This window comes from Excalfactoria chinensis, chromosome 1 (assembly GCF_039878825.1).
Source record: "Excalfactoria chinensis isolate bCotChi1 chromosome 1, bCotChi1.hap2, whole genome shotgun sequence".
In the NCBI taxonomy this organism is placed as follows: domain Eukaryota; kingdom Metazoa; phylum Chordata; class Aves; order Galliformes; family Phasianidae; genus Excalfactoria; species Excalfactoria chinensis.
This window is the reverse complement of record NC_092825.1, coordinates 94619818-94647813: the sequence shown is the minus strand read 5'-3', so window position 1 is coordinate 94647813 and position 27996 is coordinate 94619818. Positions and strand designations below refer to the sequence as shown.

The 27996-nt window shown below is 38.3% G+C and overlaps 1 protein-coding gene across 4 annotated transcripts; it reads right to left on the bottom strand.

The window, feature by feature from the left end:
• Positions 1 to 26: 26 nt before the first annotated feature.
• CHODL (chondrolectin) lies at positions 27 to 27690 on the bottom strand. 4 transcript variants are annotated; one of them, XM_072347907.1, is made up of 8 exons: positions 27503 to 27690; positions 10355 to 10667; positions 9424 to 9581; positions 6277 to 6324; positions 5840 to 5923; positions 4189 to 4291; positions 2252 to 2330; positions 27 to 570 (listed from the first exon to the last, which is right to left on the bottom strand). In XM_072347907.1, the coding sequence occupies exons 1-8, from the start codon at positions 27585 to 27587 to the stop codon at positions 568 to 570; spliced, it is 873 nt and encodes a 290-aa protein (XP_072204008.1). In that variant the 5' UTR covers positions 27588 to 27690; the 3' UTR covers positions 27 to 567. The 4 variants fall into 4 exon arrangements, with proteins under 4 accessions (XP_072204008.1, XP_072203999.1, XP_072204024.1 ...); XM_072347898.1 differs by lacking the exon at positions 2252 to 2330 and having other exon boundaries at positions 28 to 570; XM_072347923.1 differs by lacking the exon at positions 6277 to 6324 and having other exon boundaries at positions 28 to 570.
• Positions 27691 to 27996: the final 306 nt, after the last annotated feature.

The window sequence follows — 27996 nt, the reverse complement described above, 5'->3', positions numbered from 1 at the left end:
CGCAAATAAATACTAAACAAATTTTTTGTATCAAACATTTATGCAAAGATAAATAATTGTTACACTGCAAAATTGTCAGTTCCATGTACAATACATCAACTAGGTTACAATGCATAGGAGATTAAAGAAAACAAGAAGGTTTTTTTTAACTACAAACAATCTATCTTAAAATTGATATACATTGTAGATATGTCCTCATAAAAATTTCAAATGCGCTTTCATTTCATTACTCACAACTAGCTGACTTACATCTCTTAGCAAAATAAACACATATCCTTTATTTAGCATGGCATATTTTGTTACTGAATTAATAATCAAACGTTATATAAAAATGATCTGAACATTTGCCTCAAGGGGGAGCTTACAGTTCATTCTTGTAGATCCTTTGCATTTTCAAGCCATTCCAAGCTAATGTTCTCAGACGACATTATAATACAGCCCAACTGCAAAATGTTATTTTTGCTTTGTTTTCAGTCAGTAAATCATTACACCTCCATGCTACTGTCCTTCCTAGGGGTCTTTGAAATCCACAGTGTGGACTGGTTTGGACTTGTTTTTGTTCTTCCTTTACTGAAAAATAAAAATATAAACCATTCTCAGTGCACATATATCTTTACAGTCCCGATTCATATTTGTGAGCAGACCCAGATATTTCAGCCCTATTTGAAGGCTGTCTTTGTTGGCATAGATATCCCCTCCACACCAGAATCATGCCCATGCTGGACCAAACTTAGTGCCACAGTGGTGGGTCAAGGTAAGCAATTGCTACCAATGTTACAGGACCACCCTGTTTAGGAGAGCTCCTTCCATGCAGTGATGTGACTTGGACAGTATTTATTTTTCATTTTTCAGTTCACATTCATCCACACTTACTCATACAGCATACTCTTTTCCATCTTTGGCCACAGATTAAGACCACTCAGAAGGCAACTGTGCTCTATGAATAAGCATGAACAGTGTGTGGACACTGTTTCACCAGTGCAGTTCCCTTGAATAAGAGGATACACAAGGGACAGGAGTATACATGTCCCCAAGCCTATATCCATGTGCTTAAGGTCCAGCCCACCCAATCAAACGGGCTTCCACAACCCTGCCCATGTGCATCTGGAGGCTGCACCCCCGTGATCACGACACGTTAACAGGTGCCAACTTAGCCAGAAAGCCTCTGCCCTCCAGGGCTTAACCTAATTTCTAATGAAGCAATGGGGTATGAATCAGACTCCTAGCAATGAATGTCCAGTAGAAAGCTTCCTGAGGCCTAGTTTTCATTCAGTGCCATTGACAGTAGTTTTTGTGAGTTTGGTTTTGTTCTGTAGGGTTTCTTTTAGTAAAAAATATAAAACTCATCTAAAAGTACTTGCTCTGGAACACTGCAAAACCAGTCACGCTAATATTTACAGGGTACTCTGAGGTACCCTGTAGGCTGAAGGCAGTTTTTCCACGTGGCTAGCATCTTTTCTCGTATGACTGCCACAGTGTGCCATCATTCCTCGTTTAGATGACAAATAACTGCAGACTAACGAAAAGAATAGGAATGTCATGAGCCACTGCTGCTGCATTTTGATAAAAATATTTTAGTCTCAGGCCAGAATATATCATACTGATATACTGTATGATTTAGTGAAAATTAGAGAAGGAAAAGCAGCCTTTGTGGCACCACATAATACTGTATGTTGGAAGCCTGAGACTCAAGATCCCAACAGTACTATACATTCAGTTTTACTCGGTTATTACTGGTGTGTAAATGTAAGCAAGTCTGGAATGATTTAAAATGCACTTTCAGGGAGCTGAATGGGATAGTAGTTTTCAGTCCCTCCAGACTTACCTCTGAAGCCCTACAAGTAATGCATTATTTACCTGAGCCCATTGGAATAATTGAAAAGACTCCTATGATTTCAGTGGACTTTAGATCAGGCCACAATGCTATAAACAAAGCAATTGCAATGAATCAAGCAGTTTAAGTACTTCTTTCTTTAACAAACTGATTCACTACTGATTTCCAGATTAACAGAGCAAGATCAAGCATATTTTGTAAATTTCTGATGAAATGCTTTGAATTGTGCCTTTGCTACACAGCAGGAAGAATTTCTAAATACCTTGGGCCAGATACAAACTAATCTTCTGTTAACCTAAATTGTTTTTCAAAAGCTACAGATCTATTTAAAGAAACAGGTTTTAGTATAGAAGGTGCAATAAATAGCACATTGCTGTTTTGATCATCAAATGCAATTGTAGAAACTGAGAAATATACCAGGTTGGAATTTAAACTTTCTGCAAGGCATTCAGATGATAATGGAGATGGGTCTTTGAAGCAGTTTCTCCTTGCTTCCCTGGAAGAAATGAAAGGGAGAGTATCTAAGCATGAACAAGCTGATAATTTGTGCTGGCTACAGGGAAGATGTTTTGCTTTGCCTTATTACTACCCTTTAAGAGCCCAACACCAGGCAAAATTAGTCATGACCTTTCAAGCTAGGCATGTCCTGGTTGGCCATGGATTGTGGCTTTCAGAGGAAAGGTCACCATGTTGTGGAAGCCTAAAAAAGAATGAGAGGTCAAGTTCATTTGGAAAGTTGGGGATCCCTCCTTCCTCAGCAGGACAGTATCCCTTTTCAAAAACTCCACACTGACCAGTTGATTAGTTTAAGTGGTTGGCACTTTCTTTGATTTTCTTCTGCTCAAGAACTGTGTATTTTTTAGGAATCAAAGTAATTTGCAAGGTAAGTCATATGCAGTTAAAAATAAATAAACAAGGAAACATTTTTTAAAAAAAGATTTATCTCAATGAATCAAAATGCTTCATTTTTGGTTATACTGAAATATTTGCTTCTGATTTAGAGGAGTTTTAATGAGTTTTAATGAAAAAAGAAAAAGTTTATTGTCATTAAAAACTCTGGTGCAAGCCCATCTGGAAAAAAAAAAAACAACAAAAAAACATTTGTTTATTTTTCAATCTGGATTTCCTATATCTTTGTGATTTTTACTTCTTGAAAGTTCAGATTAATTACTTCTGGATGAACTTCTGTAGCATCAAAGGCCTGATCAAAGCCCACTGAAGTAAACACTACAATCTATTGATTTCAGTGGGCTGTGAATCATTCATTGTCCTCCTAGAACTATTTGAGAGCTTCAGCTTCCACAACCCCCCTTTTTTTTTTTTTCAGTACTAAAGGGAGAAACTGCTGCTGAAAAAGATGTGAACATGCTTGTCATTACACTTACCAAGCAATTCAGGTCCTCTGTAAAACTCCAGATTTAAGTTGTCTGTGTAATTGCTAGTATTATGCATAAAGTTCATTTTTTTCACTTTTTTTACTCTTTTTCCTTTGAGTTGATATCTATTTTATTTTTAATAATAATCTGTTTTATATGGCAGACCTTGTAATACTTTTACCAAATGCTCGGTCCTCTCAAGAAGACATATAACTAAGGATCACTGTGATCATCAGTGTACATTAATACAGATATGAGCAGACTTTTACATTTGGAGTATTTTCTCACTTGAAATAAGGTATTTCAACTATTTGTAGGAAGTACTAAATGAGAAGTAGGAAGAAAGAAATAAAAAGTAAGGAGGAAAAATTATTATTTTTTTATAATTTCCTAAAACTGTGATGTCAAATTTACCCATATCACTGCACTTCAAGAGGGATGACAGAGCCTATGAATCTATTCATAGCTCTTCCTGTTATTTTACCAAAATAGTTTTTTATCCATTAAAAAGTAGAATCATAGAATGTTTTGAGTTGAAAGGGACCCTTACAATCATCTAGTTCCAACCCCCCTGATACAGGTCTGCCCTGTATCAGTGAGGATACCACTATATTCCCTAAAGTCCAGTAGCTATGTAGGGGGTAAATCATGATGGAAGATGAGAAGCGAAACTGCTGACAGGGGCTCAGCAGATCAAATAGTCAGCAAAGATACCTTCTTCAAAACAAGTGAAGTACTAGGGGCAATTTTAATAATATTAATAATTTTGAGAGATATGGAGTTATTTCAGCTTATTGTGGAAAAGCCTGAAGGTGAATGTTCAGCTCTACCAGCTGTAAACTGCTTGGATTTTAACAGATGATAATATGCTTATTTGCATACTTGGAGATAGATGTAAGCAGTCCTTCAGTATGAATAGTTTGCCAATGGAAACATGAATTCTGCATTGTCAGACCAGTTTCAATTAGTGTATTTTACCTTTTATGAAGCATCTGGAAACAGCAAGTCCCAAAAGCCACCAGTATTAACAGTAGTAGTGGTATAGTGGGTATTACGACATAAATTAGATTTGGAATTATACCTACAAGACAAGAAGTTCTCATTAATGCCTCTCATGTTGAAATACGCTTGACCATGTGAGTAAAAGTCTGGAATAAACTATCAGAAATACATTATCTTACACAAAATAATTTTTATGCATTCCTTCTATAGGAAAAGCTATGAAAAGATGACTCAATAAAATCAATAATAAAATAGTTTACCCAGTGAAGTGCAAAACATGCCTTAAGGTTTAAAATTTTTACATTTTCATTGTGTGTCAGTGCAAGATTTCCAATCTTGTGATTGAAAATTTAAGTATTTAAAAGAGTACATTTCTAGTTTATTATTTCTATGATGCATACAACCTTCTGAGTTATTTACTCTTACATACTGGATTCCGATTACTCAAAACTGCTAAAGAAACAACCCCTGCTCTTTCTCCCCATTCCCCCTCAAAGACAAATATTAAATGTCCTCAGCTAATATGAAGACAAATAAAAGCTAAAAGTGCTTCCCTGCAGATCCCTGAGCAAAAGGAGTGGGAATTGCTACAAGCTTTAACTCTATTATCTGCCTAGAATAGAATATGGGGCTTACAGCTTCCAGGAAGACTATGTTTTTCAGTAACCATATACCAATGGTTTATATCAGTATACACCTAAGGTACACACTGTGGAGACTTTATTATCCATTGTGCTCTTTTGAAAATATTTGTACGTACGAGAATAAATGTGAATGCTCATGCTAGGTTTCTTTATTTGTATAAGTTTTTGTATGGCTTGTAAAAAATACTAGTATCATTTTCAAAATAGAGTTCATCAGTATATCATTTTTACCCAGATGTACAGTCAGTTAGGGAACTGGCTCAAATCCAGACAGTAAGTGCAGAACGGGGATGCCAACTTTCTGTAATACCACGCTGTGTAATAACCTGAGTTGCTCCTCAGAGATGTGCAACTCCTTGAATTAAGGCCATGCTACAACCCTTCAAGAACAGCAGGACTCTGTTCAGGACATAAGTGAACATCCAAGAGCATTAGAGCAAGCTCCCACTCAGCATTTAGGCATTCCTTAAAACACGAGGTACTTGGGGGATGCATGACACAGTGCTTATTCTACAGATAAGTGAAAAATCTGTACCCTATCTGTTAAGAAAAATTCCTTAGTGCCTTCTTCATGATTCCCAGGTATTAGATATAAAAGATATCTACCACATGTTAGTTTGACTTGTAGGAGAAGGGGATAGGAGATAAAGAACCAAAGCAATCATAGCTCTAGAAGGAGATGCTCCTGAAATGTTGGTGAAATCTTGTATCTTTATAGAGATCACTGAGGTCACAGCATCACTGCAGATTTTAAGGACTGCTGAACTGCAGATTTGGATCAAAATTTGGGGATACGTGGAAATATTTTATTTCCAGAGCTACAAACAGGACAAAATAGAACTCTCGAGATGTTATTCAAAGTATTCTTCAGAGCACTTCATGAGGCAATAGATTGCTCCTTCCCACTGACAATAACCGAAATTGTTAATAATTTAAATGAGCCCACTGTTAATGTTTTTAGTATACCATAAAATTCTCATTACCTGTTTCAGTAGCTATAACATGATACTGATCTTCTGGTTTGTTTGTGTCATATGGATTTCCTGCTGGCACGGTTGGAAAAATACCTAAAAAGAATATCAGACCTTCTAGGATATCAACACACATAAAATAGAGCTGTTACACTGTTTAAAAATTTAACCATAATTAAATTTAATTTATATTAAGAAAAATGAACTTTTTCAGGATTAAATGATTGAAATCAATATGTAAATAAGATTTTGTTGCAAAATTGGGATTTCATCTGGAACAAGATTTATGACCAGAGGTATATTAGCTATTAGTCTCTAAGATATATTTTTCATATATTCCAGTACTAGCCTATGCCTGATAAACATATAATTTCGGAGGTTCCTGTAAGTTATCCTTATCATTACACATTTATTACTGCAATTCAATTAAATGTTTCAAAATTTCTTACCGTAATCTGGCTCTGCTCTGTCTCCTAATTCTTTTTCTAAGACATTGTCTGTTAAATCAATATTTGAAATCAATCACTGAAGAAAGAATGTGTGTAATAAAACAGATACTTCCATTATTTTGTATGCAGCATCACAGAAATAGATTTATCCTCCAAAACAACAGTCACTTAATTTTTCAGCAGCCTTACCAAACATTTTTTGCAAACTAGAGTCAATTTACTTCTACTTTATACATTTTCCTCACCCAAGAAAAGGGCTACTGTTCATTCTAGTTCCAATTCTTGATGGCATCTAAGTTATTGCAAAATCACTGAATCCTTTAATTTCTTGTGCTGAATAAAATTCTTAACATATCCAAAGTTTCATTTACATAGATTATACTAAGACAATATAAGAGAGGAAATGTTCTTGATTAATACTTAAATCTATTCACTTTTTAATAATAATAATCAAAGAATGTCAGACTTAAAAGAAAACAACAACAACAACAACAACAAACAGTAATGGGCAGTGAATTCTAATGTTTCACATAGGGAAGTGAAATTACCAAGAGACAAATGATAGTATTACATTTCTTGTAATGCATAAGAAACCAAAGGAGCAATATTCATGACTTTGAGCTGCACTGCAGAGGTTTGCAGGTTTACTTATGGTGATTATTACAGCTAAAATTTTATGAAGATTACAGAAATAATAGTCTCATATTGAAAGGATGAGAAAAGGAGTGGAATCTGCAAAATTGGTAGAATAAAATAATTAACATTATGTCAATATAATAGTGCTACTAGCTTGCAGTTCCAAGTGTCCTCATTATAATAAAATGCTGAGAGAAATCAAAGAGGCATAAACACCTACTAGAGCAAAAGGTTATGTTTGGCCATACATAAAGAAAGATATCAAAATACTACTAAAAACTGAATTGCTCACTCTAGACAGCAGACAAGGAGATGAGTTTTTAATTTGATAGCATAATCAATCCTACAGAAGATGGCCAGGAAAAAAATGCAGTTGCTATTATCAACCTATAATGAAATTTAAGATCGGTGAATGATCAGTTTGATTTAAAAGCAAACCAAACACTGCAACAGCAAATGTTTAAAAAATGAATGTATGACTTGAGTATGCTTGAGTGTGAATGAAGGACTGCCCTGAACTTACTACTGCTAAATTCGGAAAAACTTTGTTGTGACCACCCACAACCTTTCCATTTTGATCTACACCATATACTCAAAACAGATGAGAATGTTGTGAAAAACAATACATTCAGATAACAAAGTGAAACTTGGTATTTGTGTGCCACTTTAATACTACTAGTAAATAGGCTGTGCTTGGTATTATAAATAGCTGAAGGTGAAGTTATTACAGTTATTTGGAAATGAAGGTAAGTTTTTTCATAACTCTTATGTGTGGGTTTTAGGTAGCACATGTAGTTTTCTTACACCATGGTATTTCCTTTAGGTAGTGAGAGAAATGTTATATACCAATTTATATGAATTTATACATCTATTCTTTTCTTCCATGTGATACAAAAATACATTTCAGGAGAATAATCTGTTTTGCTAGCAAGCACAATTCCAGCAGCTTGGAAGGTAAATAGCTACAATTTTGCAGTACTGTATTTAGCTACATAACAATGCCTATCTTAATAATAATCTATACATTGTTTGCCTTATTGATGTAACATTCTTTATTATACTGGAGTAACCTACTTCTATATGGTGAAAGAAATATTAATTCATTTTCATTGTTACCACTGTGCTTTCTGCCAACCCAAAATACCCAGCATTTTTTTTAATGGAGAAAGGAACTGAAGTTAATAAATCTTTATCGCACCACGGCTAGAATGGTAAGTAGTTTGCTACTGTGGAATGATGATTTCATTTACATTTCTGTGTTTTTAAAGTCGTGAAATATTCTCAAAACTGCACTATTTTAATCCAATCTGCATTTTCTAACACAAAATATTGTTGATTTAATGACAAGAAATGTTTTATTCTCTTATTTCAAACCTGTTGTGATCAGCTGTAAAAGTGGTAAGCGTTATGTCACACTTCCTTGAATGGATCCTATGACTAAGATGATCACTGATCGCCGCAAGACAGATTTTGGAGGGTAGAGTTGTTAAATGTGTGAATATATCAAGCCTTCCAAGTATTTAATATTTGCTTACAATATTAATTGCTATTAATAATGTTGTTTTGGCAATAGCCAGTGAGAGAATTGTCTATCCACCAAAGCTGTTGGTAGAAAATATAGTCTGGATCTCTACAGACAAATGTATAATTTCCAATGATTGTGATCATTACTAAATCATGAATGCAGAAAAAGCAGGTAGGAAATTCTACAGCATTTGGTAGGTTAAACAGCCGCTAAAAGTAGGATTTCATATTAATTCTGACTTGCAGCTTAGTTTTTGAAAAGTGGACACACTATACATTATTTGAAAATATGTGCATGATCCTATTGAAAAACACAGTTTGATTTTCTGTAGGTTCCAGCAAAAGCTGTTACAGGCTCAACTTCAAAACCTGCTTTTCATGTCTTTGTTCTGATTGCACAGTATTATAATCTTAGTTCATATTTCCTCTGCTGAACCTGTACCATGCTTGAAGTACAGCTAAATTGAATAAGGATTGTTTTTTTTTTCTGTCACCATCTGCAAATGCAGACTTTTTTTCTTTCTGTTCTGGACTTACTGTTTTCTTTCTTTAAGACAATACTGTTAGAAATAGTTATCATATGTAAGTTGATATAAAATTTCAGAGGGATGAAACTACAAGGATGGCTTACATTTTTGTGGTAGAATCAAGAGATGCTTTGGCCATTCTATATGATAGCAAGTAGGGGAAGGAGAAAATGGCCATTTAATATAACTTTTTGAAGAATAAACTAGAGCATATGTTAAACCAATGCAATCCTGAGAAGAAAAGAAAGGGAAGCTAACTTTGAAAAACCATTTTTCTTGAACACAGATGGATAACTTTGATAAATTGCATCTCCAATTAATGTCAGCTCTGTCACTCACACTCCAAAGGAATCCATAGCATTCGCAAGTCTAATTCAGTAATTGTCAGCTTCCTTCACAAAACAAGAGGCAATTGTTTTTCTAAGGAGGTGTCCCATCTGTGAGATGACTTTTTACCTACCTGGGCCATACTTGCAGATAAAATTGTGCTTCATGTTGCACCTATCATCATTCCATTGATAAAGATATGGCCCTCCCAGACCAGGGTTTGCAGTTGGCTGATGATACATGACAACACAGGCTTCGCTTCCACAGGAAGGCTCATCTGTATACCAATTTCTAGCAGTAATAAATAAATAAACTTTCAAATTTTGACAATAAAATTAATCCGAATATCAAGAACATTTAATATCAATTTAAAAATGTGACTTCATCTTCTTCAATGATTAACAGCGTTTCTGTTGACCTCTATAAAAGGCATTTAGAGCTTGGACTCCAAATCTTTGGATCTTAAAAGTTCTGATCAAAACCATCATTGTAGAAACAATATTCTGTTAGAAACAACACTGCTGTTTTACCCATTTTCATTTTTATTTGACTCTCATCAGACTCATTTGTCCTGAGGCCTGTGAGCTGCTGTTTTTCTAGCCTTATGCTTAACCAAGAAATTAAAGCTTTCCCAAAAGACAGAGTAGAAACAGAACAGTTTGCATTAAGCAACCTGCATTAATTTACTTGCTGGCTGGCTGCCTGACTTGCGGTGGCCAGTCTTGCAGAATTTATTTGAAATGGGAGCAAAGAAAATTGTAGGCTGCCATCTCCTATGCCACTGCTTCACAGATCAAAATTCAAAACCCTCACTCCCAGATCCAGATCCCAGATTTGGCTGAAGAAGTTAAGGAGTTATGCTATTAACTTCATAGGGCAGCAAGTGGCCCCCTTCCAACCCAAACCGTTCTGTGATTTTATGATTCTATGATAAGATATATATATATATATTTTTAATTTATTTATTTATTTATTTATTTATTTATTTATTTATTTTTAACCAGGCATTTCACTGTCCATTTATTTCCCTTACACCTTCTCAATAAGCAGCTTTAGAGACTTACCTGAAGGGTGAAATACTTCCATCAGCCCAATGGTAGAGGTCAGGGCAAGCACTGGAGGTTGCCAGTCCATCACCACTTCTCCACAACCCAATCCAGAAATCACCGTCAGAAATCCCAGAGCCTGACCTAGTGAGGTTCTGTAACATGTTTTCTATAAGTTGCTGCTCAGCTTCACTTTCCAAGCTCAGTAAAGCCCCGCCATCCATTTCACAAGCTTGGCGGGCCTCCTGAAAGCCCACGCGTCTGGACAAGTCCTGGAAATAAGCTATCTTGTAGCAGGAACGCTTGAAGCCACCATAGCATACCTTTTGACCTGAAAAAAAAACAAACAAAACAAAACAAAAAAACAAAACAAAACAAAAAAACAAAAAAAAACAAACAAAAAAAAAAACAACACAACAAAACAGTAGATATATGACAAATGTGAAAAAGAAAAAAATAAATAAAAAATACAGCACATCACGAACACAGTGATGTAGGTGAGCCAGCACTTACTGTGCCCCTTCCTGAAAGTAACACAGTGGCACTGCTAAAAACTTTAGCTTCAATTCAACATGGCTCATATTGTACAGTCACTGGAATCTATGCTTTCTTCCCACGTTCATTAAACTTCCTGAGACACTGAAGACTCCCACTGACTTCTAGAAATGTTTCTCTGCTTTTAATGACTGTACCATCAAGTCCTACTGTTAAAGATAGAATTTGGAGGGTGTTTTTGTAATTAATGGGCCAACTCCATTTCTCATTGTTAAGTTCTGCCACCTAACCTTGAGAGGCTGCTTTCACAAAAACCTCATGGCTACTCCCTGCTATGGCATCTACAAATGCAGTCTCTACGTCCATGCAGAAGGAGAACTCTCTTTTAAGAGTATCCAGTCAATGACTCCTTCAGTGCAAAAAGGGATAGTAAAATCAAGAGGAAGTCATAAACATATAGGCATAAGTCTGACAGGCTAGTGTCATGGAGTAAACTAGGAGTAAAACATTTGTCTGACACCACCTGGAAGGCAATCAAGAAAATACACAGAATCACAGAATCACAGAATGACCCGAGTTGGAAGGGACCTCAAGGATCATGTAGTTCCAACCCCCCTGCCTAGCAGGGCCACCAAACATACGCCTTTACTAGATCAGGTTGCCCAGAGCCCCGTCCAACCTGGTCTTGAACACCTCCAAGGACGGGGCATCCACAACCTCCCTGGGCAGCCTGTTCCAGGACCTAACCACTCTCCTAGTAAAGAACTTCCCCCTAACATCCAACCTAAATCTTCCCTCTTTTAACTTAAAACCATTTCCCCTAGTCCTGCTATTATCAGCCCTTTCGAAGAGTTTGCTCCCCTCCTGGGAGTAAGTTCCCTTCAGGTATTGAAAGGCTGCAATGAGGTCACCCCGCAACCATGTAATACATGTAAAGTAGGTTTTGCAACTGATAAGGATGCAAACCTGGGGGCTCAAGATGTTGGGGATTTGCAGAACTGTGTACACTGGTAATGAACTGGGCAAGGTTAATAACTGGGGAGGAACAGGAAGGGAAAGTCAGAAAGAGATAAAAAACAGTCACATAAAATGGAGCCTGTACACTTGGCTGACATAGCCCTTCAGATAGTCACCACAGCCTGACAAATTTTTTCTTAACTATTTCTCTGTGTATTATCACATTTCAACGCAAGTGTAGGGATGTTCTCAGCACCAGTTCCTGGAGCAGGCAGGGTTTCCACTGAAGCCAGGCCTCTCTTAACACCAGCAGCAGGAGTGGTGCCAGTCCTAAAAATGAGTTCTGGGAAGACACCAGCATGAAATAAGGGCAAGCTCCACATCAGTGGCTGGAGCTGGGCTGTAGATCACAGCCCAGGTGCCAGCTACTGAGGGGCTGAGTGTCTGTAACTTAACTCAGTGTGCATGAGGTATATGTGTAAATTGCTCTAAAAGAAATGCCTCCTGTTGTAGTTTTCATAGAAACAAATAGATACAAAGAGCACAATGATACTATTTGATACAGCAAATTCTTGGCTGTAAAACACTATTTGTCAACATAGCCACCACCATCAGCTATGCATTTTCACCAATAATGAAGAAGAGGTTGCTTGCCGTGTTTATAAAAATTTGCACCAGCAGAGGTAATCCACTGTTTCACAGCTGCTATGATGGTGTCATTGCTAGGAAAATGCTGCCTATGCAGCCCCTCTTTCATTGGCCCACAGAGATGGAAGTCAGAAGGCACCAGATCAGGATTATATGGTGGGTGTGGCAGGACAGTCCAGCCAAGTCTGGAAATGTACTCCACAGTCTTCAAACTGGGATGGGGCATCGTGTTATTGTGCTGTAAGAAAAAGGTTGTCTTCTCCTTTGGGCTGACTCCAGAAGTTTGAGCCTTTCACTTAGTCAGCATTGCAATATAGCAGTCACAGGTGATGGTTTGTCTGAGTTCCAGGAAATCCATCAAGATTACCCCTTTCCTATCCCAAAAGGCAGTGCATATCACTGTACCCACTGGGGGCTGTGTCTTGAACATTTTCTTCAACAGGAAATTATTATTTACTCATTTCATGGACTGCCATTTTGACTCTTGCTCACAGCAGTGACTTCACATCTTGTTTCCAGTAATGACACAGTTCAGGACCTTCAACCTCATATTGATTCAATAGGTCTCAACAAACTTGCATATGGTGTTCTTTCTTTTCCTGTGTGAGCATCTGTGCGACTCACCAGGTACAAAATCTGATATTTCAATGTTGCCACCATTGTTTCCAACGCACTAAAGCTGATATTCTTCTCTGTATACCTCTGTTGTCACTGCTGGAATGTATCACCCTCACTGTGCTCACATTCACAGTTCAGACTCCAGAAACATTCATAGATGAATGTCAATAGGTGCAATTTTTTCCACATGGAGGAATTCAGTTTCACAACTTTGCTTCACACATGTTTCCATGTCAGATGCCATTCCATGTCAGACTGCCCCTCTGTTGCTATGTGTCACATAGCAACAAAACTGAATTGATTGTTCAACCTCTACTGCCATACCACCAATGTACACCTCTGAAGTTACAGGCCAATGTGATAAAATAGCAGAGTAATCTTCGTATTTGCCAGCAAACTTTAAGTTGGAGCACCAATGACTGGTGAGGTCTCGGGTCTCATCTAGGGTATCAAGCAGGCAGGGAGCCTCAGGGCATTAGTAAATGCAGTATGCAAGAGAGGTGAGTGTGGGAGTGCTGCATGTGTGCAGCAAACTTCAAGCTCAGCCTGAGAGTAGGTGACTCATGAAGTAGATAAGGAGTCTGGGATCTGGGTGGACAGTGGGGCTCTGCCAGTACTCAAAGGACCCACAGACATGCATGCACGTGTCAGCCTGGAGAGTTGATCCCACAAGCAGATGCTGTTGAAGGCAGCACCTTGTCTACAGCTGTCTGTGTGGTCAGCCTTGTCTGCATGTCTCTCAGACTGAATGAACCTGCACATAGGGAAATGGCAGCCATGTCCTCCAGGTCCAGACAGAGATCCCTTAACACAGCAATAGAAGCTCCAGACATTAGCAGATACCTCAATACTATCAAGATACTGAAGAATCCCTATGATGCTTTCAGAAAGCACTGGATCTACTGCATTCTCAGAGGTTTTCCCTTCCCTTCTTAGTTAGAACTGTGGAAAAATATCAGAAGACAATGACAAAATAATGTTTTTCCCTTCCAGTTCTTTGGCAGAGAAAGATATCTTTTTCCTGAAAAGGAAAAACAATTATCTTCAACTAGAGAGATTCTCTAGAGCTTATTCAACATGCACAAAATGTGGAATGAGCAGACGTACATAGCAGATGCTACTGAACTACAACTGAACTTGGTGGACAGAGGAAAGGTTCTAAAAAGTGAACATAAAGACGTGATCTCCTTGTGACTTTTAGTTAAATCTGAAAGTAACTTCTATTTCTGGAATCTTTTTTATTCTCAAAGTACAGTAGGAATATTACCACAAATATATATATATGTATGTATATACATACATATATATATATATATACACACATATATATGTGTGTGTATGTATGTATATACATATATATATATATATAGTGTTTACTGTGATTCTTGTGAACCTTCCTCAAAAAATCTGAAACCTTTTCTTTTTTTTTCTTTTATGACAGCCTATTACAGATCATCTAGAGGAAATACCCTCAGTACAAAGTGTCCTTGTATCATTTTTACTTAGGCTTAGCAGACAGACTTCTGAAGCTGTCTGTTTATCAGTTGTTATCCTGACAAAACAGTGCAGGAACAAGAAAAATCTAAGGTAAGGACAATCTCAAGCCATCAATAAGGTTCAGTGACCAGTAAGAGTCTACCTCCTTGGACTGCCTCCAGTAATGTCCTGACAACTCTACAGTTTGTCCTTAATCCTTCACTGACATTTTCCTTCATTCAGATAAGTGAAGAGCCTTGATATCAGTGAATCCACAAAGAGACAATGTCTATCTGGGCAAGGCTGCTGAAGAACCAAGGGGAAGACCCTTTATTACAGATGCACATAAAATATGGGGTTTCTTTATATCACTTCTTTGGGGAAAAAAACAAAACAAACAAAAAAAAGTGATTTTTGAGTGCACAGAAGAATGCAAGACTGAAAGCTGCATATGAATAAACAGCTCAACTCCTTATTCTGTGGTGCTGTAATTCAGGTTTTGCTGGTGTGATCACAAACCTTGTTTTCCTCAGGACCTTCATCTTGCTGACAAGATGGAGTGCACAGCAAAGGAGAATTCTGACTCATCCCTGTGTAAGTGAGTGACTACGGCTTATTGCCAGAGTACACATAGGAGTACAAACATCCAAAGGCTAGCACTAAATTATGCAAGACACTAATAATCATTTATATGGAGATTGGACTCTCTCTGTTACTAAAGATTGAATTCAGAACTTTAATTCATGAAGTAGAAGCAGATTTATGGAGATTCCTTGGTCCATTGTCTTGTTTCTTTTACTTCCCAGACAGCTTTCAAAAAATATCTTTTACAATTCTTCTTTTGTGCATATATTTCTCTTTGACAATAAGTAGTAACTTATGAGCAAATTCAGGTAACAAAATATCTCTATCATGGTTTCATTCAAGTAGAAGTGTTCAAACCACCAGGTTGACTGGTTTGGCCAGATGTCAATGCCTTTACTGTAGCTCCCTTTTCTGGTAAACTAACCATCTTTCCCTCCATAGCATCATACTTTCAGCCTCCCCATGTGCCTGAAATGCCCTCTAATGTTCCATTCTCATGCACATTCTCTGTCCTTCTGTTACTGCCCTACAATCTGAACAGAAGGACCTCTCCAACAGGAGAAATAGGTCTTCACTGGCCAACTGACAAAGTTTCTTCAGTGTGCTTATCTTCCAGTTAGTGTGTTGTTATCAGTCAGATGCTGAAAGGAGACTCAAATTACCAAATGACATGTGATGTTTCTGAGCTGCTACAAAGCTTGTGTCCATGAGCTGTAAGCTGCACTACATACTCATGTAACTTCAATACCGGACTAGCGTCAACATCTCCATCCAAACTGAGGAAAACATGTAATACTGCATGAAGTGGGGAGACGGCCAGGTATTTGTGATGCACAGTGGTAGCAGAACTGTACAATTAGTGCTACTGTAGCACTTGGTATGTACCTGTTTTGTGCAGCCTGGTAACAGATTGGCTCCATTAAGTACTCTGAGTAAGGTGCCTTCATGGGCGGTCCCGAATACAGAAACAAAGGACCAATCATATGAAATGGTTAGTGAGTTAAAACCTTGAAGTTTAACTCAAGTCCAACTCCTGGCTCCACACAGGACCACCTGAAAATCAACCCTATATCTATCTGAGAGTATTGTTTAAACACTTCTTGAACTCCAGCAGGATCAGTGCTGTGACCACTGCTCTGCTCCAGTGTCCTTTCACATTTGTTACTCTCTAAACAAAAGAAATGGTTGCCCCCTACAGGCTGATTATTTGTGCAAGAATACATGTCAAAACAAAAATAGAGAAAACAGCAAGCAACTAAGAAATATCTGGGTTTAAGACTTAGCCTTTGAGAATGAAGCACGTGATGCAGAGTAGTACGCTTTCTGGAAGAAACTCGGAAATTTTTTTTGTTCCAGTTAATTTAGTTCCTCTGTTTAGGCAATGACCCTCACTGAATTTTTTCTTTCTTCTTTCAAAGGGGACTTTTATCTGCTGTTGCAGATCTAGTTCAATGTGTTAATGGAAATCTGCAGTTATACTTTAATAGCTGGCAAATCAGCTGACATTTTAGTGTTCTTTAAGAGCATGCTGAGATGTCAAGCATTAAAGCAGCATTTTTTACAGCTTTGTCTCCCTACTAATTTATGAACTACAAAGCAAAAATAATTCACTAGTGAAAATGAGAGAACGGACCACACTGTACAGCAGATAAGTAAGGAAACATTAACTATAGGGTTTTTCAAACATCTTTATCAAACATCTTTATAGCAGTCAACACCCTACTGATAATTCTAAAGCACCATTTGATATTTCTACTTTATAAATTTAATCCCAATTTTCCTATTGCAACTAAATAGAAACTAGTTTTGTGAGTTGGAATTAATCAGGCTTGGATACTGCTCAACATGAAAAAGCACAGGTAAGTTAGGCCTTTGCAACCTTTCCATAAAGTCTACCCTAGGCTGCTTTAGTTGAAAAAGCCTTGAAAGAAAACATTGTGTCACCACAGCACATCCAGAAAGAAAAAAGGATGTGAATGCATTCAGTCCTCCCTTGAGCATGACACCAAAGATCTAACTAATGAAATTAATAAAATTTAATAATTCATTGTCACTGTTATCTTTTTCAAATGCTCAAATTGGTATTTCACACAACCCTATCTAACTCCCTGTAGATGTGAAGGTGGAGTGCTTAAATCCTTCTCTGCATGGAGTCAGTCAGCACCTTGAGCCTCACCCAAGCAGCTGCCCTCAGACCTTGTACAAAAGTAGGGTTAGAGACAGGTACTTGAATTGTTGCCATTAACACTCACATTACCTTCTCATCATCACCAGAGCATCAGTAAGTCTGCTGAGGGAAGAGTGCTTCATTGAACTGACAGAAAGAAAAACTGTTCTTCCACTATTGCACTGCAGAACTACAAGGTTAGGTTTCCCCAGTCTTCTTATCAGGGAACAAACCTGGAGAAGTTTTTATTTTTCTCCCAGTCCTGTGCACATCAATCAGCCACAACTCTGCCCCTGGTTTCTCAGCCCTCTTGGCCTTAGCAGTTCTATTTGCCTACTGTGGCGAACTTGATTTAAAATCCCTTTCTTTCCTTTATTCTCACCATTCCTGCAGCTGAAGAAAGCAAGGGCACAATATCTACTCTAAGAAACATCAAGCACTATCCCAATCATGTTATTTTTTCATCTCTAGGTGTCACACAGCAGCTCCCTAATAAAATATATTGATGACAGCATTGAAATAAATCTAGCTTTTAGTCAAAATACTTGATACCTAGTTGAAACGTTTCTGCAGATAATTTTGTAAGAAAGATCTCCTTTAAGAAAAGGAGAAGTAAACAAATATTCGGTACTTCAATCGGGAATATCTCTGTTATGTTTTAATAACAGTTCCTCATTTAAAAGAAACAACTGATTCCATTAGGTTTATCATGATAGAATTTATAGCAGTGTCACTGAGAACAAAGGTTACCAACAGTACCCCTCTCAAACAGCCATCTCCCTGAGTGCCAACTACACCGCTATGAGCCATGAGGGTCACAGGGTTTATCCTGAGTCATGAACGTGACTTGGCTTGAAGTCTTGGAAATCCCAGATAAAAGACAAACACTCTACTTGTAAATCCCTGCTCCCTCTTGAACCTTATTGACTAACCTAGAATCCAAGGCTCACTTCAGCTACAATTAGCACTCATCTATATTTGTGGTAACAGTAGCTGAATGTGTACAGCATATGTAAAGAGAACAAGCGTATGCACAGAGCCTGCTGTAGGAAATCCAGTATCTTTTCATATGGTGACTTATAACAAATTCAGCAGAAAACACAGAGGAGCATCCGGAGCAAACAAATGTGGAATATTCAACACTAACCAGAGTCCTGAAGACTAGAATGAGGCTAACAGAGGCCTCTGAAAGTAAAGAAATAAAGACACGAAGACTTAAAGAAATATAGCATGACATAAGTCTCTGTAAATTAATCAAAATATTCTACTGTTTAATTCTTTCCTGCTTGTGTTATGACAGAGTTTGGTCCTGAGCTTATGTGAGCATACTGACTTCAGAGGCTGTGTAGCCAGAACACAGGACACAGGCTGTTCCACAACAAACCCTAAAAATGCACTTCAGAATGTAGTCAATAGGGGCTAAGAGGTACTACAATTTCCTGAACACATTTTGATTCAAAGATTGTGTATCATCTCAACTGACCCTTGTATCATTTAGTCTGATTTTGATGGAGCTCAGGTGCTGGTCATGTTTCAATCTTTCATGTCACTGTTCTTGATGTTTTACTGCATCATGCTTGTGTTCATCTAGACTACTGTACTTAATTTGTATTTTTGATGAGGCATCTTTTTTTTTTTTTTTTTAAAGAACTGTTACTGTGATAAGATTTCATAATTATGCTGTCTGTATTTATTGTAAGAGCAAATTACTATCTTCTCTCACATGGCACACTGTTCTCTAGTTTACTCAGTACTCAGCTCACATATGTTGCCCAGCTCAAGCTCCAAAGCAGTTTAAGAAATACAGTTTGCTACCAAATTTGCCATACATACTGCTATGAAGATCATCTATCTCTGTATTATTATCTTCACAGCTTTATCTTTTGTACCCTGGTTGATACTTTTTCTCCCAATCTCTTAATATCAAAGTCTGCAGAGAGAAGAATAACTTCTTATTGATTCATAACTTTTTAATGGGTTAAGGTTTATACCTAGCTGCCATAATAACAGTTTCTCTAAAGTGATCTATATGAAAAACAAACAAACAAACAAACAAAAAAAAAAAACAACACCACTTCACATGAGTCTATTAAGTAGGTGTGCTTTTGGGTTTTTGTACAGGCAGATATTCTATGTGCCTCTCAAACTGACAATCACGCATAGGCAACGTTTCTTGAGAGGAACAGCCTCTCTTAAGCAACACTTGTCTATGAGACAGAATTTTTACACTTTTCACAGTAAGTGACAAATTCTTAGGTATTACCATATGAAAACAATAAAGGCATAGAATAGAATTTGCCTCTATCTATCATTTTAAACGTGCTTTCTGTTCTCTCTCAAACATTGGCCAAGTAATCTGTCTTCAGCTATTAACTATCCCATATCACATGAATCAGAAAAGGTGATGACAGAGGCACTCAGACACCTGCCAAACCAATGTCTAGAATTAATGCAACTCCTGCACAGAAAGAAAATGGGGAAAATGGAAGTTACAAGTAAAAAGTACTGTATCATACTGTTCATACTTACATTTAGTGCACCTAAACAGAATACAAAGCAACATAAGACACACTTCACCTAGTCGAGTTTGGGGATTCTTCATTTTCTTATTTTGCCATGGGAAGTGGAGTTTTCACCTACATGCCAGCCTTTACTATTTATGCTGTTGAGTTGCCAAGTGCTTTGGGGGACAGGGATTTTTCTTGATTATTTCTGAATAACAAATGCTCTCAGATCCATAACACCTACGCTTTCATAAAACCGAGCAATCAGAAAGGGGACAGCTCTGTTTGTAAGGTGAGTATTATTTCCTGAATACTTCTTTTTTACACCCCAGTCAAATCACTGAAGCTCTGAAAGTTTCCCTCTCGTTTAAGTGAAAAATACCTACTTCTTGGCATCAATTCACTTTCACATCATAAATTAAAAGCTCAAGATGTATTTAGCTTTTCCTGTAATAACTTTTTTCTTTCTTCTGATCATGTGAACTTCATGAGTATCTATCACAGAACTGATCACAGCAGACAGCCACTTCCTTGTATAAGGAGACAGCATACAACATCACAATATTCAGGGGTTCATCATGTGTGCAAAGTGCCAGTGTAGCTGCCAAGACAAGCCCCTAAAATTTTCAACTTGACTTCTCTTTTTTCCATGTTAAGAAGGAAGAGACAGGTATCAGATCTAATTTTCTCCCTTTCTATCTTAGATAGGTCTAGCAATATTGTCACTGCAAGCAACTGGCTTCTTGGCCCCACTATGCATGTTGAGGACAATGCCAACTGAACATCAGCATCCACAGAGGTAAACTCAATAATAGGCATTCATTTCAACATGACACTATGTGCATCATCTCAACTGATAATAAGAAAGAGCTTGTTAAATATCTGCAATGCTTGTCAAAATATAATTCACGAGAAGTATTAATCAACCATGTTAACTTCCACAGATTCACGCAGGGAGACCAATGACGACACTCAGATGTCAATGAGGTCTATTCGAGCCTGTTCAGAGTAAGAGGAAATACAGCATGTTAGAAAGACCTACACATCTAGAAGTCTGCTCCAGGATGTAAATTATTTAGCCAAGACTTAAAAAACTGCTGAACTGTTAGCAGTGCTTTGTTTGGCTTGATTTTTTTATTTTTCTGAAGTCTTCCATAAATGCATAAATCATGTATTTTTATATAGAATCATCTAAGTTGGAGAAGAACTTCAGGAATCAAGTCCAGCCATCAACCTGACCTATCAAGTCCTGTCACTAATTCATGTCCCATAGTGCCATATCCATAAAGATAGATCCAGGGAACGGGATTTCCTTGAGCAGCATGTGCCAATGCTCAACATTCTCCATAAAGCAATTCGTTCCACTGTTCAATCTAAACCTCCTTTGTCACAATTTGAGAACATTTCCTGGCATTCAACTAGTTGTTAAAAGAGATCACTTGAGCAAAAGAGCTTAACACCCTCCTACCTGCAATCTACTTTCAGGTAGTTGTAGAGAGCAATGAGATGTATATATCAAAGCCTGAAGACACTAAGAAAACTCCATCTATTTCAAACATTTCAGCTATTTAACAAAAAATCCAAAGTACTGACAGAATCAATTCGCCAGTTCTCTTGCCAGAGTAAGTCTCTCCATCAATAGTTTTCAGTGTGGCTGAAAAACAGAGAAAATTTTCTAGATCATCTTATGACAGGCATAACATGGCAGCTACTAAGTTGTTCTTAGCCTTCTGTGAAATACACCTGACAGAAAATATATGGTCTGAGTAGCTCAAGCTTCATGTCTGCCTGCTTAGGAGAGCAGAGAGTATACTGATTCCCCTACCTCAGTCCAGCAGACATTTCCATATATACATCAGTAGATTGCTTCAACCAGATATCTCATAAGCAGAAATTTAAGCACTTCTGTGAGTTTCTGCCCATTGCTCATTTCTTATTTTGGTCTCTAGAAGGGAACTGTTCATAAATCTTTAATCATTAAAATCATTAAAATTACTCTTCATCAATCAGTATCCACGGCAAGCATCTCTCCTCCTATTCATTTTCAGTGAATTTTTTTTATCATGTTAGTGTATTTTCATGTATTTTTTACAAAGAGACCTGTATTTATGTACATAAGATTTAAACATGAATGTGAAATCATATTCATTTCCTTGTTTCATGGACTTAAGGTTTCCTTGGTGGATCACCTCACAATAATCTCTGTAAAAGAGTGCAATAGAGTGCTGATCTTTTTACCATAGTCTAGCAATGAAAAGAGTTAACAATGGACAAATTCTTGCTATTCATCTTCTGTTCAAAAACATAGGAAAAAACCTTTCCATATGGGAACTTAGAACTGATTACAGTTCACTTTGGATAAACATAGAAAGGAGCTTCATAAGGAGGGAAAAAAACAAATGTTTTTACTTTTAGGGTGAAATATCATTTATTATACAATGAAATGGAGGCAAAGCATAACTGGCTATTTCACATCATATGTGTGCAACACCACATGGAAACAAATTGTTGATACATCCAGTGCAATTTGTCTCACCTAACTTTACTAATTCACAAAGTAGATGTCAGTATCTGAGCTGCCTCCCTAACCTCACTGTGCAGACAACTGAAAATGACAAGTGTTCCTAGGGTGCACTGGCAGTATTTTCAAGACCTACATTAAAATGATATAATCACACTCTAAAAATACCTTTTTTTTTTTTTTCCTTCACTGTTTGTAAAGCAATCCTAGAATCATTAGTTGTGTATTGCAGCTACATTTAGATGCTAATTACAAAGTTATGCCAACTTTTTAGATAGAATTCATTATTTCTTCAGACCACTTGGAGCTGAAAGTCCTGCCTTTTGTCAGTGATGGGGACTTCTTCATCAAGAGGCTCCAATCATTTTGGACTACTGAGTGCCTAGTATGAACATGGGAATACCATGTAGAAGTGACTATCAAGTCACTGTTGTTTCTTATTTCATATATAGTATAGTACATTCTTTTAAGATCCATGAGTTATTGAAGAAGAGAAAGTTATTATGAGAATTAGTCTTAATACTCAGTGCTGTAAATTTACAGAACACCTTAAAAAACAAAGCATGTTTCCCTGCAAACAGTTTATAAATCCAAAGTTTCACCTTCACATAATCAGGTCTGAACTACAGAGAAATAAACTCAAGGTACAGAAAATAACTTCAACAAGGCAAGAGATTATTTTGTACCAAGCTGCTGCACTGAGACAACACATTTGCCTTGTTTCACCAGGAGCAAGAGAAGCTTTGAAAGACAGGTAGAACATCCACCCTGTCCCAGTCTATATACTACAGCTCCCTCTGTGGTGCGTTCTCTTAAGCCTGTTCATCAAGTGGGATGCTGGGGCTTGGCAATCATGAGCATCAGTGCCTTCACTTGTCTTTCTTTACTGAAGTGGGGAATCTCTATTCCTGGAAAAGTGACATGTTCATCTGAGATAAAACGCTAGAATTTTACATCACTCTTTCTTATACCATGAAAAGAGCTGCAGCCTATCCAGCCTGCATAACTCTCCCCAAAGGCAAGGTAAGCCTTATATCAGGTTGAAATACAGGGGGACTGACTCTGACATAGAAGTCCCATTCCTGGAACTGTTTTAAGTACACTTGTATAACTACTCTGCTGTGGAAGATCTCTTCCACTGTCATGCATCTCAAGTCATCAAAACTATGCACACACATGGCAGTTTATCTCAGGCTGCCCATAGCCCTATCCAACCTGGCCTTGGTATGGGCTTGGTATCCAGGCATGGGGCGTCCACAGCTTCTCTTGATAAGTTGTTCTAGCAGCTCATCGCTCTCTTAGTAAAGACTTATTGCTCATATCTAATTTAAATCCACCCTCTTGTAGCTTAAAACTATTACTCTTTGTCCTATCACAACACTGCATGATAAAGACTCTCTCCCCATCTTTCATCTAGGCCCCAGTGAGATAGATGTTCCTAGATCCTCCTCTTCTACAGGTTGATCAGATCCAGCTCCCTCAGCCTTCCTTCGTAGCAGAGGAATTCAACCCTCTGAATAACTTTGTGGCCCTCTGAACTCTCTCCAACAGCTCTGGATTGTTCCTGTGCTAGAAGCCCAAGGCCTAGATGTGGTCATTTCATATTATGTTACTTCCTTCTTAGGAACATAAAGTGTTTAACAGGTACATGTATCTATAAACAAAAATCGTAGTTACATTTCCATTTAAGAACCCAGATCACTGACTAATTACCAAGAAGACAATGGTCAAAATAGGTGTGTAAAGAAAGAATTGCTAAAGGAGTTTATGGGCACAAAGTACCCAACTTCCCTTGCAGTCCTTAAAGTCTCAGCAATAGCAATTACCCAAAAGAATATGTTTAAAACATACTGACTGACAAAAAGATCCTGTACCACGTAGATATGCATTTCCATTAAAACTATTTCTATTATGGAACCAAATGCTGAGCATTCAACTCCATGTTCATTACAGAGCAACCACATGTATACCTTTTATAGGTAAGAAAGGCAGTGTTCTTTCTAATAATACTTCTTCAAGTTCTGAGCTATCAATGTAGTTTAACAATAACAATCCACGTTACTAAGCACATAAAAAGTTTCATCAACCAAAAATACTTCACAGACAAAATTCAGTTGTAACAAGTAGGCAGAGCCTATTCTATGATTCTATGAAAGCCAAGTGACCTGAATTGAATTTTGCCTTTTGAAAAAGGATTTCTTATCAGTTCATGGATATGTGATTCAATACCCAGGAAAATGCTTCAAAATATTTATGACTTTCTCAAACGTGATTATGAGCTGTGTGAATTAAAACATCTACATCCTTAAGGGCATGCGAAGCAAACAAGCGTATAATTTAGTGGCAACTCTAGTTGTTTTGTGATCCAAGAAATGTTTTACTTTATTTAGGATTTCATATATCCAATTATTTTTATACCAAAGTACTGTATCACTTAATCTGCTACTGATACACTGCCACAGTGAAGAGAAAAAATGTTAAAAGCCATAGAAATAAAGCAAATGCCAGCCATTAAAGTGTAATGTCTATGATTAATACATAGGCTGTTAAATGATTAGTAATAAGATTAGCTTGCATCTTTCCTGCCCAATAGATACTTAAAGTAATTGCATTTTGCAAACTGCATTGTCATCACTTCACGTTCCTCATGATGTCATGGGGCAGCAAGGCACACTCAGCAGTTTCTCCAGAGCTGCTTTAATTCTTTTCTCCGACCATCAATTCTCTGGCAACACCAAATACTCTGACACAGAGTATTGAGCACTCCTTGCAAAGCATCTCTCTAGATGCATTAACAATTTCAAACCACTTGTATTACTTCTCTTTAACAACTGTCAAACTAGAGATGGCAGAATAGCACCTAAATGTGAGTGTCTTGATGCAAACAATCAACTTGGTGATGGCCTAGGAAAAAAGAATTAAAAAAGAAAAAAAAAATGCACATACTTTGAAAAAGAAACAGGAAACTTTTAGCTGAGGAAGTGTCATTTTCAAAAGGTAGACTCTTCCTTCTGTGCCCTCTTGATGCTGAGGGCAAAATGGCTGCAATTTGTGCAATTGCTGCTCAGACTGCTGCAAACTTACCACAGTTAATGGGAATGTTTACACAAGTTTAGGTCAGGAACATTTCCTTTTTTTTTTTTCCTTTTTTCTTTTTTAATGTGATAGGGATTATTGTTGGTTTGTTTTTTTTAACATGTTTGGAAAAGCAAGATATTTCCATCTCCTACATATTGTGAAGATTGAAGCATAAGTTAACATGTTTTTTTTTCAGAAACAGGTCTGTTTAAAATGAAGGTTTGTAATTTTAAATGTAAGCCTGTTTAAGCCAAAAAAAAACAAGCCAGATTAGAGAGAGGTGGGCAGCACACACTGTCCAGTAATTCAGCAGTATAATTTCTTTCTTGAAAAGTGCATATTAATCATTGTACATCCATGTGCATGTGGCAGGAGAGGGTGGGGCTCATGTGAGAAACAATGAGTCCTCCTCCAGTGTTGCAGAACACACTGAGTATCTTCAACTGTTACTGCCTAGTATGGATCCTCTTTACCTAATGAATACAAATTCAGCTAATATATCTAATAGGACACAAATGGTTCCTTCTGTAAGTGGCTTTAAATCCTCTCCTGTATTAGATTAACCAAGCATTAGCTAGAATAATAGAGTGGCATGAGACTGATTGCATGCTTTGAATACTGCAGTCTGTATTCTGTCCAAAACCTGAAGTCTTAAACACATCTAGAACAGACAGTATATGTGTCATATGCACTCTTTTATAAGCTGGACTTCTATTCAGTTTGCTGTGCATGTCACTGAAGTGTAGAAGATCCAGGTAGAAGATATGGGATGGGCTTTCCTCAGACACACATGGACTCTTACAGTGAGAATGCTAATGCAAAATGAAGTCTCACATATGAGCAGTATTCACTGTTCCTTACAATAACAAAGTGCAGTATAGTATTAACATAAATTGTTAAACTAAGAGCTTTTCTGTATTGTAAATGACTACACAATTTACATTATAACAGAGGTGGATGAAATACTTCTGGGTACACCATAGGCAGGAAAGCTTTTCCTAAATGTTTGCAGTGTTTCTACTTAACTATTTTCTCCTGAAGGATAGTTTCGCATACACACACAATACATCTGTTGTGCACATGAGCTTGCTTCAAACAAGACATCATTGGAACGGTTGGTGACTGTACTCCATAGGCAGCTACAAAGAAAACTATCTGGAATCAGAAACCTAATGCTGGATACCAAAAGCCCTGCAACAAACTTTCCTTGACCAGATGCCACCGCAGTCTCTGTGAGATCTCATAAAAATAACTTGCACTGTTCTGCAATAGGTTTATGAAGATGTTTTTTTACCTGAACATACAGAGATTTGCAAACTACTCATTAACAAGTGTATTCAGGTGTCTAAATCTTTGTTTCAGATAGATGCAAGGATCTGCTTGTGCACTCAGCATGCCTCTAGCAGCCTGTTAGCTTTAGCTTGGAGGATCTGATCCGAAGCCCAGTTAAAAACAGCCTCTTCGTTACACTTTGCAGCTTCTCTGCATATGAACCTGTGTGCTGGAAACACACAATGGGATCCCACAGCTTTTAACTAAACCTAATCTCACGCTTTGGATACATGTTTCCAAAGTAGTGTCTTCTCTTATGAGAGCTCTGGATGCACCCACAAAACTACTTGTGTCGTGTACTTAACAGTTTGCTTCTTCCTCCCACCTGTGTTATAAAGAGAAGAAACATTCCCGCGTGGCCACAAACATCTCAAGGCACTGCTGTTTCTCAGAGATGCTGCAATGTGTCCGTGCTCTCTTGTCCCGTGGACAGAACGGAGCTGAGTTACGCAGGCACTCGGTCAGCTCAAAAAATCTGCCTGCGCTGGAAAACACCGCGATGGCAGGAACTGCCTTACTGCTACCGCAGAAGTTTGGCAGCGGAACTTTCCGTCTCCCAAGACCCGCAATCAGAGCTGCGCACAACCTCCCTCGGACAGCGGATGTTCGCTAACTCCAACGCTGCGGTGAGAGCGCCCGCAGATGCGCTTAGACGTACGCCAAGTCGCTCCGAAATGCCGGCACAGCGACGCTGGCCGGCGGGGTTACTTCTCGATCGCTTTGTCCCCACCTCTCCCCTCTGTTGGCTCCCACTTCCCCCTGCTCCCCCCGTTCCCGCTACTCACCGCTGAGGACGCGCCCGCCGAGCGCTCCGCTCCCGCACAGCGCGGCGGCCACCAGTACCGCGGCCAGCCCCAGTCCCAGCCCCATGGCGAAGGCTCCGTGCCCAGAGGCCCCGCTCAGGGCAGACCAAGCCCCGCACACATGCCGGGGAAAAGCGGCCCGCTAGCTCCTCGCTTCGCAACGCTGCCGGCCGCCGCCTCCCCACCGCTATATACATTTAGAGGCGGGGGCCGGGCCGGGCGGGAGGCCAGCACCGCCCCCCGCCGCCCCCCGCCGCCCCCCTGTCCCGGGAGTCGCACGGTGCCAGCGGCTCCAGTCGTGCGTGGATGCTGCGCTGTCGGGGCGTTCGGGGCAGGTGGCCGTGCTGAGAGCGAGAGCCTGACCCGTGCACGTTCTGCAGCATTTTGTCTCTTTGTAGATCGTCTGATCTGTATTTTCCCTGACAGGGATAGAAATAGGCTGTTTCCAATTTAAATATGTACATCTACATGTATAT